The sequence below is a fragment of the Formica exsecta genome, unplaced genomic scaffold (genome assembly GCF_003651465.1).
Source record: "Formica exsecta isolate Colony F162 unplaced genomic scaffold, ASM365146v1 scaffold18, whole genome shotgun sequence".
Classification (NCBI taxonomy): domain Eukaryota; kingdom Metazoa; phylum Arthropoda; class Insecta; order Hymenoptera; family Formicidae; genus Formica; species Formica exsecta.
This window is the reverse complement of record NW_021849113.1, coordinates 229,806-246,405: the sequence shown is the minus strand read 5'-3', so window position 1 is coordinate 246,405 and position 16,600 is coordinate 229,806. Positions and strand designations below refer to the sequence as shown.

Sequence of the window (16,600 nt, the reverse complement as noted above, 5' to 3'; positions counted from 1 at the left end):
CAAATAACGATGATGATTTATTTGTACCTAAAACAGAGATGTTTGCTAAATTTATAGATGTTTTGAAAAGACATTCCACAGAAGCCGCTAATCGACTTGACTCAAATCCTTTTTAATCTTGATATCACGTCAAGATTACTGTTGCTGCACGTGACTTGGCGCGAGACACTACAGTGTCTCTTAACATAGAATGCGACATTCATAAACATTGATAATTTATCAATAATTTGTCATTGGTAACTGTTAATTTGTCACTTTCCATGCATGTGAATGTGGAGAACACTGTTTCCTAAATCTCTTAGAAAAACTTTATCTCCGTGATAACTTTGTCATCGAAGCTAGTGCTTATGACCATTGAATGACAATTTAAGCAAAATAAACGTATTATTTTCGACCAAAATCGATGAAATGGTGGATCCTTATAAAAATCATCTTTCATTGAAAAAATAATTATTTGTGCGATAAAGGAATAATAATTCATATATGTAATGGAGAATCCAAGTATTTTATAAAAATAGAATACGTTTCTTTCGTTCATTTGCCTTTTATCTGCCGAGTAAATTATTCGAGACTTATAAGTAAAGAGTTCAGCGTTTAGAACGTTTGAATTTTGTGGACACTTTCCTTTCTTGGAAAGAAAGATGCTTCCAGCAAATAGGTACAATAGAAATGAGTGAGTCCCTGGAGCGAGTGAGCGAGGGAACGTTGTATTTAAGAGATTTAAATATGACCGCTTCCCTTTTCACAATTTGAATGCGAACACATTCTCGCATAAATATATATATATATATATATTAGGAATATGTGATTTTGGATAAAATTCACGATACATTATACTGTTTGTTATGTAAAAACAAATTGAAAAAATTGAAAAAAATATTGGAAAAATGACACGCTTCTTTCATGCTACACTATTGAAAAATTTTGTATAAAATCAACATATTTTTAATAATAAAATTAACTTGGAAAAATGTTATTGACGATCTGCAGTCACTCTCACTCTTATTATAGAATAAAATCAACATTTTTTCCTGTAAATTTTAACGGATAAATCCTGTCACTAATAATGCGGAACATATCTATTGGGTAAAATTAAAAACATGTGCACATTGTGTTATTTTTATACTTTTTTTTCAGTTGTTTTAATAATTTAAAATTTGACAGCAATTTGAGTTTAATTAATACAACAGCAATATGTTAACACATGAACGTGTTAAACATTTAACACGAAAATTTTAATCGGCATATTTTTTAACAAAACACAAATTTTCCAACAGTGTACAAGCGTCTATCATGGCGATATCCAGGCTTCGATAGAGTAATTCGATAGTTGAAAGTGCGAGAGCTACTGCGCGTGCGGAAACATACCGATCTGCGTGCATTCCCTTACACGAGGTTCCAGAGAATAATTCTGGTAGTGAGTACTTTAATTGCTCTCGGATACGCAATAGCGTTTTCTAAAGGAAAGATACACCGGTGTGGGATTCGTCATATAAAAGGGTAACACAAATAAAACGGGAACGACGATTGTATGCTAAATATATGTATATAAAAGCGCAGCATTTTTTTCAAGAGAGAGATTTATGTAAGAGCGTTTGTTACAATTAACATCTTATCGAAATAAAAAGATACAGAGAAGAAGAGAGAGATGGAAATTTAATTACCGCGAAAATAATTGAAATAAGTATAATTGAATAATTGAATAAGTATGAAGAGAAAAATTTAATGCATATTAATTGCATAATCCCTTCTGAGGTCTCCTTTATAATTATACTTATGACTAACGGATAATTTGTTCGCCTAGTCGGTCAAACAAAGTTCTCGTGTTAGCCGAGATATGGCAGAACTTTCGCCTACACTATCAGTGCGTAGTACTGTGGTCCCGGATACGGGGTGATCACGTGCAAACACGCATATGGTTTAATCGAGTAACGTGTAGTGTTTTCCATACGTTGAAAATCGTCTTCGTAAAAATAGAGAGAGAAGGAGAGAGATCCTCAGGTGGCAAAATTTTTAAACAAGAGACAAACGCGCGTGATTATTCGCGTCTGGCAGTATCAGGTAAAATCTAATTAACTTTTCCCATCTGGTGTCGTGAAATATGAACAATATAAAAAGTGTGTACAATGATCGATCTTAATTTTAGTGACAGGATATCTCTTTATGACAAGATTAGACGTTGAAGAAGGATAATAAATCTAAAAGATACACTGAAAAAAATGTACTAAATACAAATAAATTTTTTTTAGTAAAAAAAATTATTTATTTAAATACTTGAAAAGGAATTAGTTATTTCAATCAAGCAGCAAATATATTTGAATTAGTAAATTATATATAAAATGAAAGCAAAATATGTTTTTATTTGCAAATAAAAAAAAAATGTTTTTTTATTTTTAGCTGTTTGTTGTAAAAAATACAGGTTTTATTTATTTTAATAAATATTACATGCAAATAATAATTTATTTAATATAACAAAACATTTTTGGATACATAGTATAAATTTATTTAAGTAGAAAAAAATTAAAATTAACAAAATATATTTATTTGATTGAAAAAAATTTTATTTTTAGTGTAGAAAATTCAATTTATTTACAGAAAAAGAAAAATTATTAGGGAATTTAGAACGAAATTATTAATTATTAATTGAAATAATAAAATATTATATATAATAGTAATATACATATGTATAATAATATTTTGAGATATCTAACAATAAATATAAAGAAAAATAATCGTATCTGCGTCATGTTGGTGTAATAGACCTTCTGTCTGATGACGAATGTATTGCAGTTGATAGACAGTGTACAGGTGCTCATGAAAGTTATTTTTTTTTTCATACAGTGCGCGGAGATACGCAATACATTCACCTTGACACACATTCGCCTAAACCCGTTTAGAAGTTTACCTCAGATCGAATCGATCCGCGTATCCGATCCTATCGTGGTGAAAATGTTATCGCGATTAGGATGCAGCCGCGAAAACAATGGTTATCAGTGAATAGCGTTATCTAACGTTTAATTGCTCATTACTTCAACGTTACTCAGCACAATGTACAACGGCGATTGTCTCGAGTACGTATATGTATATGTCATTGTTTTCGTAACGCCATCCTATGTTTGAACGGTACCAATATTTAGAAATTCTTATCTTTTACATTCTTTTTTTCTCGCAAATCTATGTATTGAGCATATCGTCTTATAATACGATGAATTTGTACACTGTTGAAAATTTGTGTTTTCTTGTTAAAAAATATGCCGGTTAAAATTTTTGTGTTAAATATTTAACACATTCATGTGTTAATTTGACATATTGTTGTTGCGTTAATTACATTTGCTTAAATTATTAAAATAATTGAAAAATAAGTATAAAAATAACACAATGTGCATATATTTTTAATTTTCCACAATAGATACAATATATTCTATATTATTAGCAACAGGATTTATCTATTAAAATTTCCAAAAATAATGTTGATTTTATTCTACAATAGAAGTGAGAGTGACTACAGACTATCAATAATTTTTCCAAGTTATAATTTTATCATTAAAAATATGTTGATTTTACACAAAATTTATTTCAAATTTCTATGAAGTTTGCATTCATTTTGTGTTGAAATATTAATATAATATTCACATATATAGTGTCACACTATTTAACATATCCATATTATGTTAATTTAACAAAATATATATATATAATGTTCATTATGTAACCAACCAGTATTTCAAACACGATCAAATAACGATGATGATTTATTTGTACCTAAAACAGAGATGTTTGCTAAATTTATAGATGTTTTGAAAAGACATTCCACAGAAGCCGCTAATCGACTTGACTCAAATCCTTTTTAATCTTGATATCACGTCAAGATTACTGTTGCTGCACGTGACTTGGCGCGAGACACTACAGTGTCTCTTAACATAGAATGCGACATTCATAAACATTGATAATTTATCAATAATTTGTCATTGGTAACTGTTAATTTGTCACTTTCCATGCATGTGAATGTGGAGAACACTGTTTCCTAAATCTCTTAGAAAAACTTTATCTCCGTGATAACTTTGTCATCGAAGCTAGTGCTTATGACCATTGAATGACAATTTAAGCAAAATAAACGTATTATTTTCGACCAAAATCGATGAAATGGTGGATCCTTATAAAAATCATCTTTCATTGAAAAAATAATTATTTGTGCGATAAAGGAATAATAATTCATATATGTAATGGAGAATCCAAGTATTTTATAAAAATAGAATACGTTTCTTTCGTTCATTTGCCTTTTATCTGCCGAGTAAATTATTCGAGACTTATAAGTAAAGAGTTCAGCGTTTAGAACGTTTGAATTTTGTGGACACTTTCCTTTCTTGGAAAGAAAGATGCTTCCAGCAAATAGGTACAATAGAAATGAGTGAGTCCCTGGAGCGAGTGAGCGAGGGAACGTTGTATTTAAGAGATTTAAATATGACCGCTTCCCTTTTCACAATTTGAATGCGAACACATTCTCGCATAAATATATATATATATATATATATTTATATATACATATACGTATACACAAGAAACTCGCCATTCATATATGTATGTATCTAAAAATGAAGTTTTCTTCCGGTAATTCCAGAATGACCGTAACAAGCTTGTATTTTCGTAGTGTACGATTACGATTGCATTCAGCGATCCATTTTTTTTGCATCATTCTGTATGTACTTAGCGTTAAATGTTCTGTGAGATCCGATATCTATCTTAAATAACATTTAATAATTTCAGTCACATTTAGCGTTAAATGCTGGAGCGTGTTATAGATACGGATCGATGACTGTCGAATGTTCCATCATAAATCGAAAGATCGAACTGACATATATACGTACTTAATTGTTTTCTTATACCTTTGATTATATTTGTGAGTGTGACATCGTAAGTTGTTGTGTATTGTTAGTTATAAAAGACTCTCTCTCTCTCTCTCTTCCTAAAAACAGGGTTTTAACGAAAGGAAACTATATAAAACTGCCTTTAACATTACGTAGGGATTCAAGTGATGTGCGTAAGCTCCCTGCAAAAAAATAGATGAATAAAAAAAGTTTTACTTAGATATATTGATTATGTCTGTCAATCTCTAGCGCTTGGTGCAAATTATATTGTCAAATATGATATATTTAAAATAGGAAATTTTTAGTTTAAATATGTGACTCGATATAGAAGAAAACGGTTTCTTTGATTTATCTCTTGTGGGATTTAAATAGAATAATTAAGAAATAACAAAGATATGACTCATTTAAGGAATTATAAAGCCAAACACTCCGCGATGGAGGAAATATAAGAAATTTATAATGTAAGTAAATTAAATTTCTTATACAAATTTTTAATTCAGCTATTTTTTGCAGGACCAATATTTGTGTGGTAGATTTAAAACTAACACAAATTCTCTGAGAAATATATATAGATATAGTTATATATACATACATAAGATTTCAATATTCTCGAAATATTGAATTTAGTGTCGTTGCGATAATTGTACGTCGAGTATATTTACGGACCAATAGCAATAGAAACTCGAAGAATTTACTACGATAACCCGTTACGTTTTCTATCTCGATAAAATCCCCAAGTTACTCTACGGTATGTTTTAGTCCACTTAGAGTACTTAATATTACGGAATGTAATGTTAAAACTTATGTTAGAGAATCAGACATTTATTTATATGTCGTTTGTCGGTGTGTATATGATAATAAAAATTTTATACGTTTACTCGTATATGCTTCTCGTGATTTATTAATTTCGAGTAAGCGCATTTATAAACGCAAGTTAGGCACATTATTATTCGAGAAAAATATGCATGAATCGTTACATACACTATTGAAGAATTGTGAAGTTTACCTAAAAGAAGAGCGAAGTTATATGAATTATCGTACTATAAAAAATATAGATTTATTTTACGTTTGAAATTATACAATAGCACGATGATTTAAACAATTTTATTTATAATCTTAATTTTTTAATTTTATTCTCAACAAATCATTTTTAAAATAATATTATATATTTTTTATTACATTTTTTTAATTGAAAATTTTAATCTTATTTTTCGCGAAAAAAGTTATATTATGAAATATATATCATTATTTACATAATTATCATCTCTTCTTAAAGTGAATTTCACAATTGATATATTAAAACGGTCGTTTTTTTTTGTATCAAAATTTAATTAATATCATAATATAAATCTTGGATATATCATATTTACCATCGGTAATACTAATCGTATATCGCATGCGATAAATTTTAATAACGGTTCGTCGAAATCTAGAAGATTGATCTCTCGTTGATAATATGTTTCATTATCAATCATATCTGACTAGAAGAATCGTTTCGATATTTTAAGGCCACATTTAAAAATATATCCGTGCAATTCTTTTCCAATTAGAGATCGTTATTTGAGATGAACCGATTGCCTTCCGAATTCTTGCCAGAGTATCGATATTTGCACTTGCCGTACGCGCCTGGCAAAAAAGAAAATTTATCATTAATGTCCAGTACATTTACTAGAGCGTATAAATTTATGAATAATTCAGCAATTTTAAAAATTAAATTTTTTTTTTCATACAGTGCGCGGAGATACGTCAATACATTCACCTTGACACACATTCGCCTAAACCCGTTTAGAAGTTTACCTCAGATCGAATCGATCCGCGTATCCGATCCTATCGTGGTGAAAATGTTATCGCGATTAGGATGCAGCCGCGAAAACAATGGTTATCAGTGAATAGCGTTATCTAACGTTTAATTGCTCATTACTTCAACGTTACTCAGCACAATGTACAACGGCGATTGTCTCGAGTACGTATATGTATATGTCATTGTTTTCGTAACGCCATCCTATGTTTGAACGGTACCAATATTTAGAAATTCTTATCTTTTACATTCTTTTTTTCTCGCAAATCTATGTATTGAGCATATCGTCTTATAATACGATGAATTTGTACACTGTTGAAAATTTGTGTTTTCTTGTTAAAAAATATGCCGGTTAAAATTTTTGTGTTAAATATTTAACACATTCATGTATTAATTTGACATATTGTTGTTGCGTTAATTACATTTGCTTAAATTATTAAAATAATTGAAAAATAAGTATAAAAATAACACAATGTGCATATATTTTTAATTTTCCACAATAGATACAATATATTCTATATTATTAGCAACAGGATTTATCTATTAAAATTTCCAAAAATAATGTTGATTTTATTCTACAATAGAAGTGAGAGTGACTACAGACTATCAATAATTTTTCCAAGTTATAATTTTATCATTAAAAATATGTTGATTTTACACAAAATTTATTTCAAATTTCTATGAAGTTTGCATTCATTTTGTGTTGAAATATTAATATAATATTCACATATATAGTGTCACAGTCAAATATGATATATTTAAAATAGGAAATTTTTAGTTTAAATATGTGACTCGATATAGAAGAAAACGGTTTCTTTGATTTATCTCTTGTGGGATTTAAATAGAATAATTAAGAAATAACAAAGATATGACTCATTTAAGGAATTATAAAGCCAAACACTCCGCGATGGAGGAAATATAAGAAATTTATAATGTAAGTAAATTAAATTTCTTATACAAATTTTTAATTCAGCTATTTTTTGCAGGACCAATATTTGTGTGGTAGATTTAAAACTAACACAAATTCTCTGAGAAATATATATAGATATAGTTATATATACATACATAAGATTTCAATATTCTCGAAATATTGAATTTAGTGTCGTTGCGATAATTGTACGTCGAGTATATTTACGGACCAATAGCAATAGAAACTCGAAGAATTTACTACGATAACCCGTTACGTTTTCTATCTCGATAAAATCCCCAAGTTACTCTACGGTATGTTTTAGTCCACTTAGAGTACTTAATATTACGGAATGTAATGTTAAAACTTATGTTAGAGAATCAGACATTTATTTATATGTCGTTTGTCGGTGTGTATATGATAATAAAAATTTTATACGTTTACTCGTATATGCTTCTCGTGATTTATTAATTTCGAGTAAGCGCATTTATAAACGCAAGTTAGGCACATTATTATTCGAGAAAAATATGCATGAATCGTTACATACACTATTGAAGAATTGTGAAGTTTACCTAAAAGAAGAGCGAAGTTATATGAATTATCGTACTATAAAAAATATAGATTTATTTTACGTTTGAAATTATACAATAGCACGATGATTTAAACAATTTTATTTATAATCTTAATTTTTTAATTTTATTCTCAACAAATCATTTTTAAAATAATATTATATATTTTTTATTACATTTTTTTAATTGAAAATTTTAATCTTATTTTTCGCGAAAAAAGTTATATTATGAAATATATATCATTATTTACATAATTATCATCTCTTCTTAAAGTGAATTTCACAATTGATATATTAAAACGGTCGTTTTTTTTTGTATCAAAATTTAATTAATATCATAATATAAATCTTGGATATATCATATTTACCATCGGTAATACTAATCGTATATCGCATGCGATAAATTTTAATAACGGTTCGTCGAAATCTAGAAGATTGATCTCTCGTTGATAATATGTTTCATTATCAATCATATCTGACTAGAAGAATCGTTTCGATATTTTAAGGCCACATTTAAAAATATATCCGTGCAATTCTTTTCCAATTAGAGATCGTTATTTGAGATGAACCGATTGCCTTCCGAATTCTTGCCAGAGTATCGATATTTGCACTTGCCGTACGCGCCTGGCAAAAAAGAAAATTTATCATTAATGTCCAGTACATTTACTAGAGCGTATAAATTTATGAATAATTCAGCAATTTTAAAAATTAAAATGCTTAAAGTTGTATTTCGATTGTATTACAATGTTTTTTTTTTTAACAATCTTTAACACAATTGAACGATTTGATTTGATTATACGCACCCTTGTGATCCAGAGGAGTACGTAGCGAGTTCGGCAAGGGCGTGTAATGGATGTTGAAGTATATGTCGTCGAACTCGTTGTCGGTGTGCGTCGAGCTAGGTACAAAGTTACATTCCAGCTCCGGAACGAGCTTGATCGTCCTGGAGTACTTGCCACGAGCCTTAGCGTCCAGCCTCTCCTGCTGAGTGACTCTTCGCGAGTCCAGGAAACGAAGACTCGGAGGTAAAGTATGGATGGCGTAGAGCCTGTAACGCTTATAATCGTCCTCGTCGGTGGATGTCGGGTTGGTGAGCTGATCGGGACAGCCGGGATTGCCCAGGAGACTCACATACTCTATATTAGGACAGCATTCTCGTATCCGTTCTAGAGCTCTGTCGATGTTAGATATCTATAAGAAGGAAATAATTTGGTTTTCAAAGCATACAGAAATCCAAAAGAACGTTTACATAAGGACTTTAAGAAAGAAGAAAAATAGAATAAAATAATTTACAAGCATGTTAGACAAGGTTGGCACTTTTAAATAATAAATTTAAACTTTGTGTCTTAATGTTATTTTTACTCAAATATATATCTTAAAGTTTTCTAGTTTCTTAAAGAAAAGAGATATTATTTGCTAGAAAATTTATATCGTATGTACAAAAAAAAATTTCAAACATCACAGAAGATATTAAAATATTTCTGTTAAAAATTGTTTTGCAAAAAAGATTTAAGAACAAAATCGTCTCTAACAAATGACGGTAAAATTTTGAAGAAAAGAAATATTGTTTAATGACTTTCTGATTGAATTTTAATACATATAGATTTTTTTAAATCACACAGTGTTTTGATATAAGAATTTTATTTATTTTTATTATCTCTCCAAGTAGAGCAATTACCTTGTTGTTGTTTAGACTCAACGTAGTCAAAGTCGGGATGCACGATAGCGTTTTGAGATTGTCGAGTTTGTTATTGTCTAGAATCAATTCTTGAAGTTGCTCGAAATCTTTTACGCCGGAAACGGTGGTCAGTTCGTTGTACGAGAGATCCAAACCGAGACAATTGTGACCGACAACTCCCACCAATCCATTGGGAACCTTTTCTGCTTTTTGTCCGGTGTACCAAGCCTAAATTATCGATAGATAAGAATAAAATAAATATAAAAATAACAGAAAAGATATAAATATGAGTAAAGAATAAAAATGTAGAAAAATTTTAAACTTTAGAATCAATTTTAGAAATGAAAAAATAAAATTGTTGTAAACAACAACGTAAAGAAAGTACAAGACTTTATTAACTAATTTAATTTTAGATAAACTTCCAGTTGAAAAGAAATTTATATAATTTTTTATTATAATTTTTATAACATTTTATACACAATTTGTACAATAAAATCTTATAATTCTAGATTAAGATTTTAATCGAGAAAACACTTATTAACATTGAAAATTAAGATATATATTGATACTATTTGAAATTTAATTTAGATTTAAATCTAAATTTAAAAAATTTATTCAAGTAATTTGGTCATATTCAATAAAAAAGATAAATAGTTAACATAAGATTAACTCTTTCCAACTATATATCTCCCACACATTTCACAATTTCTGTTTTCTTCCAAGTTCGAGCATGTACTTTTTACTTTATGACAACAAAAAGTGCAAGAGAGTGCAGTTGAAAAGCGCAGATCCGTATCAGTCGACACGTATCATAATATACGCATTGATTAAATGTTATTGCGTACAATTAAAATCGATTTTTTTTATAATTACCCGTCCATTATCGAGTGTCAATCCGCTCCTATTGAAGTCTTGCTGACTGAAACCCGCCATGTTGCATATTGTCCCACGCAAATAGAGAGAGAGAGAGAGAGAAAGCATTATCGCGCTGTTAATAACATAGATAAACCTTGTGCGTATATACATATGCGTATATATTGTTAGCATAATAAAATTCGATATCTTGTACGCATGATCATATATGCAATAACAAAAAAAAAAAATTTGTATAGACTGTTCAAGACAAGCGATATATGTTAAATTTAAGTCAATTTTTTCAACAGTATAAGAAAAACAGATGAAAATCGCGAAAATTGTTATTTAATAATGATAGAATGTAAAAAGAAATTCAATAAAAAAATAAAAAATATTTATGATCCAATTTCAACTAAACATTCTGAAAATATATTTAGTTCGCTTGTTCGAAAAAAATTAGAAAAATTTATCACCATTGAAATAAAACCTTCTCACACATGTAATAATTATCGTATCACTCGTTATCATAACTTGCCAGATACTGGACCTTGAACATGGAGGCTGTTAATACACTATTTGTTACCAGAAGGCAGGAAGCAAAAATCAGTATTATCGTTGTCCTGTTCCGTTCAGTGGAAGAACAAATAGTCAAATGAAAGAATTCAGAGTCAGTATAGCGAGAATTTCGTTCCGCGTCGTGTCTTTCTTCGACTGTTGCTCTCGTTAATCATTGCAAAATATCAATTTATTAAGATTATTAAGAATTATAGTAGTTTCTACTGTAAATCTTTGAAGGTAATACATTTTCTTAATCCAGGATAAAAAGAAAATATTCAAACAAATTAAAGTGAAATAATTAAATATACATCACTAAAAGTATGTAAATTCGCTTCGAAATCAGCAAAAAATAGTGCGATTCTAATTGACTAGCCACAAAAATCCGGAGAACCAAGATTGAATTGATCTCAACAAGATGACGAAGAGTGCTCGTTATTCGACTTTCAAGGAGCCTCCCATTCGAGGCTCCTGGACTACCGGAAAAATCGCACAACGTTTCGCTTCGAATTGGCTGCTGGCGTGCTGTTGTGGTTCTTGTTACGCGGGACAAAAGGCAGCTTCGACTTCAAGATCAAACGGAGAAAAGATCCCGAAGTCCGTCGTCGAATCGCAGATTCCGTCGATCGATTCTACGAAATCGGAAGACGGTAGTGAACTCGCGATGGAGGAAATTCTTCTGACGGATCGCAATCATGGAGTATCAAAAAATGTTGCGACGCAGGACGTCGCTGAAGATGACACTTCGTTGATAAACCGCAAAAACGGTTCCTTGATCGATACCTCGGATTCCAAGAGCAAGACCTCGTCCAGTAGCGGAGCTTTGAGCAACGGGACGAGACGCGTGATGGGCAGTTTGCCGGTGCTTCCGAGCAAGGAGAAGAAATCAGCATCTAACGACGAGAAGAATGTGTCGGAAAGCGATTCGGAAATAGGGCATCCCGCGAGAATCTTCGCCAAATGCTCGAAACGATACAGGCAGCAAAGAGCGATAAATGTTCCACAATTGATAATAAGTTAGCCGAAAAATAATTTAAATAATAATTTAAAAGACTGTAAAAAAAGATTTAATCGCGAATTATTAAAGAAAAAAATCCAAAATCTTAAAATGTTAAAAGAATCTTTCAAATTAAAACTTATCATTAAAATTGTTATTTTAAAATAATCTCAAAAATTAAAAAAGAAATAATTAAGCGCGATTATTATTACATATTATTATATGTCATGTTATGGAAATATATAATTATATTATATAAAGACATTCAGCATAATAAAATTCGATATCTTGTACGCATGATCATATATGCAATAAGGCTCGTTGGTCTAGGGGTATGATTCTCGCTTAGGGTGCGAGAGGTCCCGGGTTCAAATCCCGGACGAGCCCAATTCTTTTGCATTTTGATTTTTTTTTAATTTTCAACTTCAACACAACTCTTTAGTCATTAAAAAATATATACATTGCATTTTATATATTGTGTTAAGACAGTTACAAAGTATATTGTTCATTCAATATACTACAGACAGTACATATATAAAATGCTATTATTTCTTATGTACAAACCCGTTCTATATATAACATTATAATATTCATTTGCGATTTACTTTATTTTTATGAGTCTCATTCCTTAAAGACTTAGATTAAAATTATATATAAATATATCTCAACATATTTTTCTTTCAATAAATATCATTATTAACAAATTTACACAAAGACGCGAATCCTAATAGCCGAAAACGATATTTTACTATGATATGAAATCGCTCAAGGTTTTTTTATTCTTCTTTAGTTTATATATTCTGTGAGATGTGCTGCTTATTTTCGGAATTGAAATTTTGTTGGAGGGACCTGCTTCTTGTTCGTATTCTTTGACATTTGAATGATCTTGCTCATCCGACTTATCTTGCTTTAGCTCCTTTACGAATTCGTCTTTAGAATTGGGAAAAATGTTTTCATCAATCTTTGGAGAATTATTATCACTAAAATAAAGAATAAGTGTAATAAATGTAGTGTACTTAATATAATATAATATATTATACTGTACCTTGTATTGTGCAAAGATTTTTCAGATTCTATCTTCATATATGGCGTTGACAAGTTTATTTCATTATGAAAATGGAACATAGATTGGAAAGTTCTTACAAAATCAGTCGCAGTCGGTGCAGTAGTATCAATGTGAAACAATTCTTCGCTGAATGGTTTTGTAGCAATATACTCTATAAGATATAAATAATGATGCTTAACTTATATTCAAATCAATTTACTTTAACTTTATTTTTAATTTTTAGCTGTTTGGAAGAATAATATTACACGTTATACAAAAAATACTTACTCCTAATCAACTCTGCACCTTCTGCTTTATATTCTGCAATTTCCTCATCTTTTTGTTTTACTAAATCCAATAGAATCTTATATCGGCGAACCAGTTCCATCGATGACAAGCAGAGAGGCATGGTCACATTTTCCCAAAACTGTTGCGGCGTTTCTTTGAGAAGATCTAACGAGAATCTCAATTTCAATCTTGATCTTTCAAAATCTTGATCTTTCCGCAGTTCTATTCGATATGTGGAAAGTTCTACAGTATGTGTATGCATATGCTTGGGAATATCGTTTAACATATCCATTACCAGTTGCTTCCAATCAACAGCTTCAAGATTTAAGAGAGGATTCAAGGTCTAAAAAGCAATACAATATATATTATACATATAAGTATATGTATAAAATAAGTTTATTATTAAAAAAACTACAAAATAATTTCTTAAATTCGAATCTATATTTTTTTCTCCTGTGGTTCCTATAGCGGATAATAGAGATTTCAATGTATACTATGTACAATATGTATAAGCATAGTAATATATCACATATAATTATAAAATGATTCATTCGAGCACCTGAAATTTGTGGAGCATAGTTTCATCTGTCAGAGTCTCTATCCAAATTTCTATTAGATTCGTTAAAAGAACTTTCCACGGCTCGTTCTTTTTCGTGAAACAAATCATGTGAGCTTCGTTGTTTATTTTAACATTTTTCCAAATCCTGTTATGCTCACAGTTGTCCGGAATCATATTTATGTAATTTCCAATCTTAACGATATAAGACGATAAAATAAAGAAATAAAATTCAAAATACAAACATATATAAATTATGTATCGCGCGAACAGTATTGGTTATCATATAACCTATCAAAGTTTCTTATTAAATCCCTTAATGACTTCATAATGCTATTATGATTAATTAAATGCGTAAATTAATCAAAAACATCGCATTTAATAAACAGATCTTTGTATCATGTGATTTGTTTTTGATCAATAAAGAATTTGCCTATGCCTATACGTCAGTTGGTAAAATACATAGACATATGCTGCGGTCGGGAAGACGCTAGAAATGCTTCGAGGCGTTGCATTAACCAATCAGAATAAAGAAATCTTTATTCTTTCTGTCCTGATTGGTCAATCAAACTCTTCGAAGCATTTCTAGCGTCTTCTCGACCGCAGCCGGCCACAGCTCTTTTGACGAAGTTAGCGATCTAGTAGTAGTATAGGTATCTGTGGCTATTTCTCTGTCCCGCTAATAATAATAATACTATAGACATAAGTTCCGACTGACAACGTGTCGGGTTCGGACGTGTTTTTGCGTACTGCGTATGTCCTTTGTCTGGACCTTTTTTTTGGACTTTCTCCTCTCTTAAGAGGAGTTTTTGCTTATATCTTACAAACCCATAAGAAACAATGGTGTATGGGCGACTAATGCCCAAACACATACACGATGAAAGAGAGACAAAGACGGCGCAATCATCTCTCTTTGTCAAACGATCAGTGTATTACTAGAAAAATGTCCTCATTAGCTGCTCTTTGCATATAGCTCTAGTGATATCCGTTTTTTTCGTATATGTAGCCTCAAAAAAGTCATATTTCTTCCTCTAACTTTTTTTGCTATATTCTTTACAAAGCTTAGATTGGCGCTACAGAGTCGGATTTTGCATTTTGGCTCTCAAAAAATTTATAATTAATAAAATACAGCTCATGGCCAACTGCACCTAATCCGCCATGAGCTGTACCAGAGCTGTACCTTGTTTATCAACTTATGAAATATTATTTTAATTCTTTTTTCCAAAAGATCACTCTGTAGCGCCAATCTTACGATCCTACTGATTACGAATATTGTTGTTAGAATATAATTTTCTTTGTATTTTGGCTGTAATACGAAAAAAACGTATTCGTAATTCACGTCTTCCAGCGAAAGGTCTCTACTGTCTCTCCTGCCGACTCTTAAGAAGTTTTGAGTTCTTGCTACCATGCGCACACTCTGCTTGGTCGACGTCACCCGACGTCCTCTGTCAGCCATGTCAATTATAACGATTTCTATCGAGCTCTCGCGATACTCCGGTATCGATATAACATCGATTTTGCTTTTTGCTTAATCAACACGCACGCACTTCCGCTCTCGGATTCCTCACCACGCTTTTGTAGAGTGCTATTCATATATTTTGTCATCTGTATAGTCGTTGATAATATATATAAAGTAGTTAATCTCAGTTTCACAGTGATTGGTCTTCTACTTCGATATCCACTGATCCTTTCTCAGTATGGTGAACCCTGCTAAAATCAAACTTTTGACAAAAGACAATTATGACACGTGGCGAATGCAGATAGAAGCCGTGTTAATCAAGAATGACTTGTGGGAATACGTGAGCGGCGAGTGTCCCCTTCCGAAATTACCGGCAGATAAAACTATTGTCACGGAGATAGAATGGCTCGAAAATGCGACAGCACAAGATCAGTGGTGGAGAAATGACAAAAAGGCACGATCGGACTTGATTCTGGCTATCCATCCGTCGCAGCTTCCGCAGATTCGACACTTGACGTCTTCGAGAGAAGTCTGGCTCGAACTCGAGTCAATCTATGCGTCGAAAAGACCGGCGAGGAAGGTGACCCTACTCAAGCAGCTTATTATGCGCTTGGTGAACGGTGGAGACGTAAGACACCACATGAATAAATTCTTTAATGCTGTCAACGAACTCTCGGCAATGGATGTTCACATTAATGGTGATTTATTATCCATTATGTTACTATACAGTCTTCCGCCAAGCTATGAGAATTTCAGGTGTGCGATCGAGTCACGCGACGAACTCCTCACAGCAGAGGCTCTCAAGGTTAAGATTCTCGAGGAGAACGACGTCAGGGCACAGACTGCAATGGTTAAGGCGGCCAATGCTCTCGCAATTGGTGGAAAACGTCGAAGAACGAGACGACGGAAAAAGAAAGTGAAGCAAACTGGCACTACCGAAGACGCGTCAAGAATTGTATGCTACGAGTGTGGTAAGACAGAAGTCTCCTAACTGCGCGGATATTTCTGACAGATCCTCCGAAAAACCAA

General features: G+C 31.3%; 2 protein-coding genes and 1 non-coding gene across 3 annotated transcripts; 1 reads left to right on the top strand and 2 right to left on the bottom strand.

Annotated features, from left to right (window-relative positions):
- Nucleotides 1-7,940: 7,940 nt before the first annotated feature.
- On the bottom strand, nucleotides 7,941-10,870 carry LOC115233631 (leucine-rich melanocyte differentiation-associated protein-like). The gene is made up of 4 exons (XM_029804170.1): nucleotides 10,690-10,870; nucleotides 9,817-10,044; nucleotides 8,942-9,329; nucleotides 7,941-8,762 (listed from the first exon to the last, which is right to left on the bottom strand). The coding sequence occupies exons 1-4, from the start codon at nucleotides 10,861-10,863 to the stop codon at nucleotides 8,683-8,685; spliced, it is 870 nt and encodes a 289-aa protein (XP_029660030.1). The 5' UTR covers nucleotides 10,864-10,870; the 3' UTR covers nucleotides 7,941-8,682.
- A 1,668-nt stretch (nucleotides 10,871-12,538) lies between these two features.
- On the top strand, nucleotides 12,539-12,610 carry Trnap-agg. Its single transcript has one exon. It is a non-coding gene; the product is annotated as a tRNA-Pro (tRNA).
- Nucleotides 12,611-12,680: 70 nt separating this feature from the next.
- On the bottom strand, nucleotides 12,681-14,589 carry LOC115233637. The gene is made up of 4 exons (XM_029804179.1): nucleotides 14,116-14,589; nucleotides 13,557-13,899; nucleotides 13,269-13,440; nucleotides 12,681-13,203 (listed from the first exon to the last, which is right to left on the bottom strand). The coding sequence occupies exons 1-4, from the start codon at nucleotides 14,287-14,289 to the stop codon at nucleotides 12,972-12,974; spliced, it is 921 nt and encodes a 306-aa protein (XP_029660039.1). The 5' UTR covers nucleotides 14,290-14,589; the 3' UTR covers nucleotides 12,681-12,971.
- Nucleotides 14,590-16,600: the final 2,011 nt, after the last annotated feature.

Coding starts and splice junctions, on each gene's coding strand:
- LOC115233631 (XM_029804170.1), bottom strand. CDS start 10,863: ATGCTAACAATATATACGCATATGTATATACGCACAAGGTTTATCTAT. Junction 9,330..9,816: donor TGAGTCTAAACAACAACAAG/GTAATTGCTCTA, acceptor TCCTTCTTATAG/ATATCTAACATCGACAGAGC. Junction 8,763..8,941: donor TACTCCTCTGGATCACAAGG/GTGCGTATAATC, acceptor CTTTTTTGCCAG/GCGCGTACGGCAAGTGCAAA.
- LOC115233637 (XM_029804179.1), bottom strand. CDS start 14,289: ATGATTCCGGACAACTGTGAGCATAACAGGATTTGGAAAAATGTTAAA. Junction 13,900..14,115: donor CTATGCTCCACAAATTTCAG/GTGCTCGAATGA, acceptor ATTGCTTTTTAG/ACCTTGAATCCTCTCTTAAA. Junction 13,441..13,556: donor AGGTGCAGAGTTGATTAGGA/GTAAGTATTTTT, acceptor TATATCTTATAG/AGTATATTGCTACAAAACCA.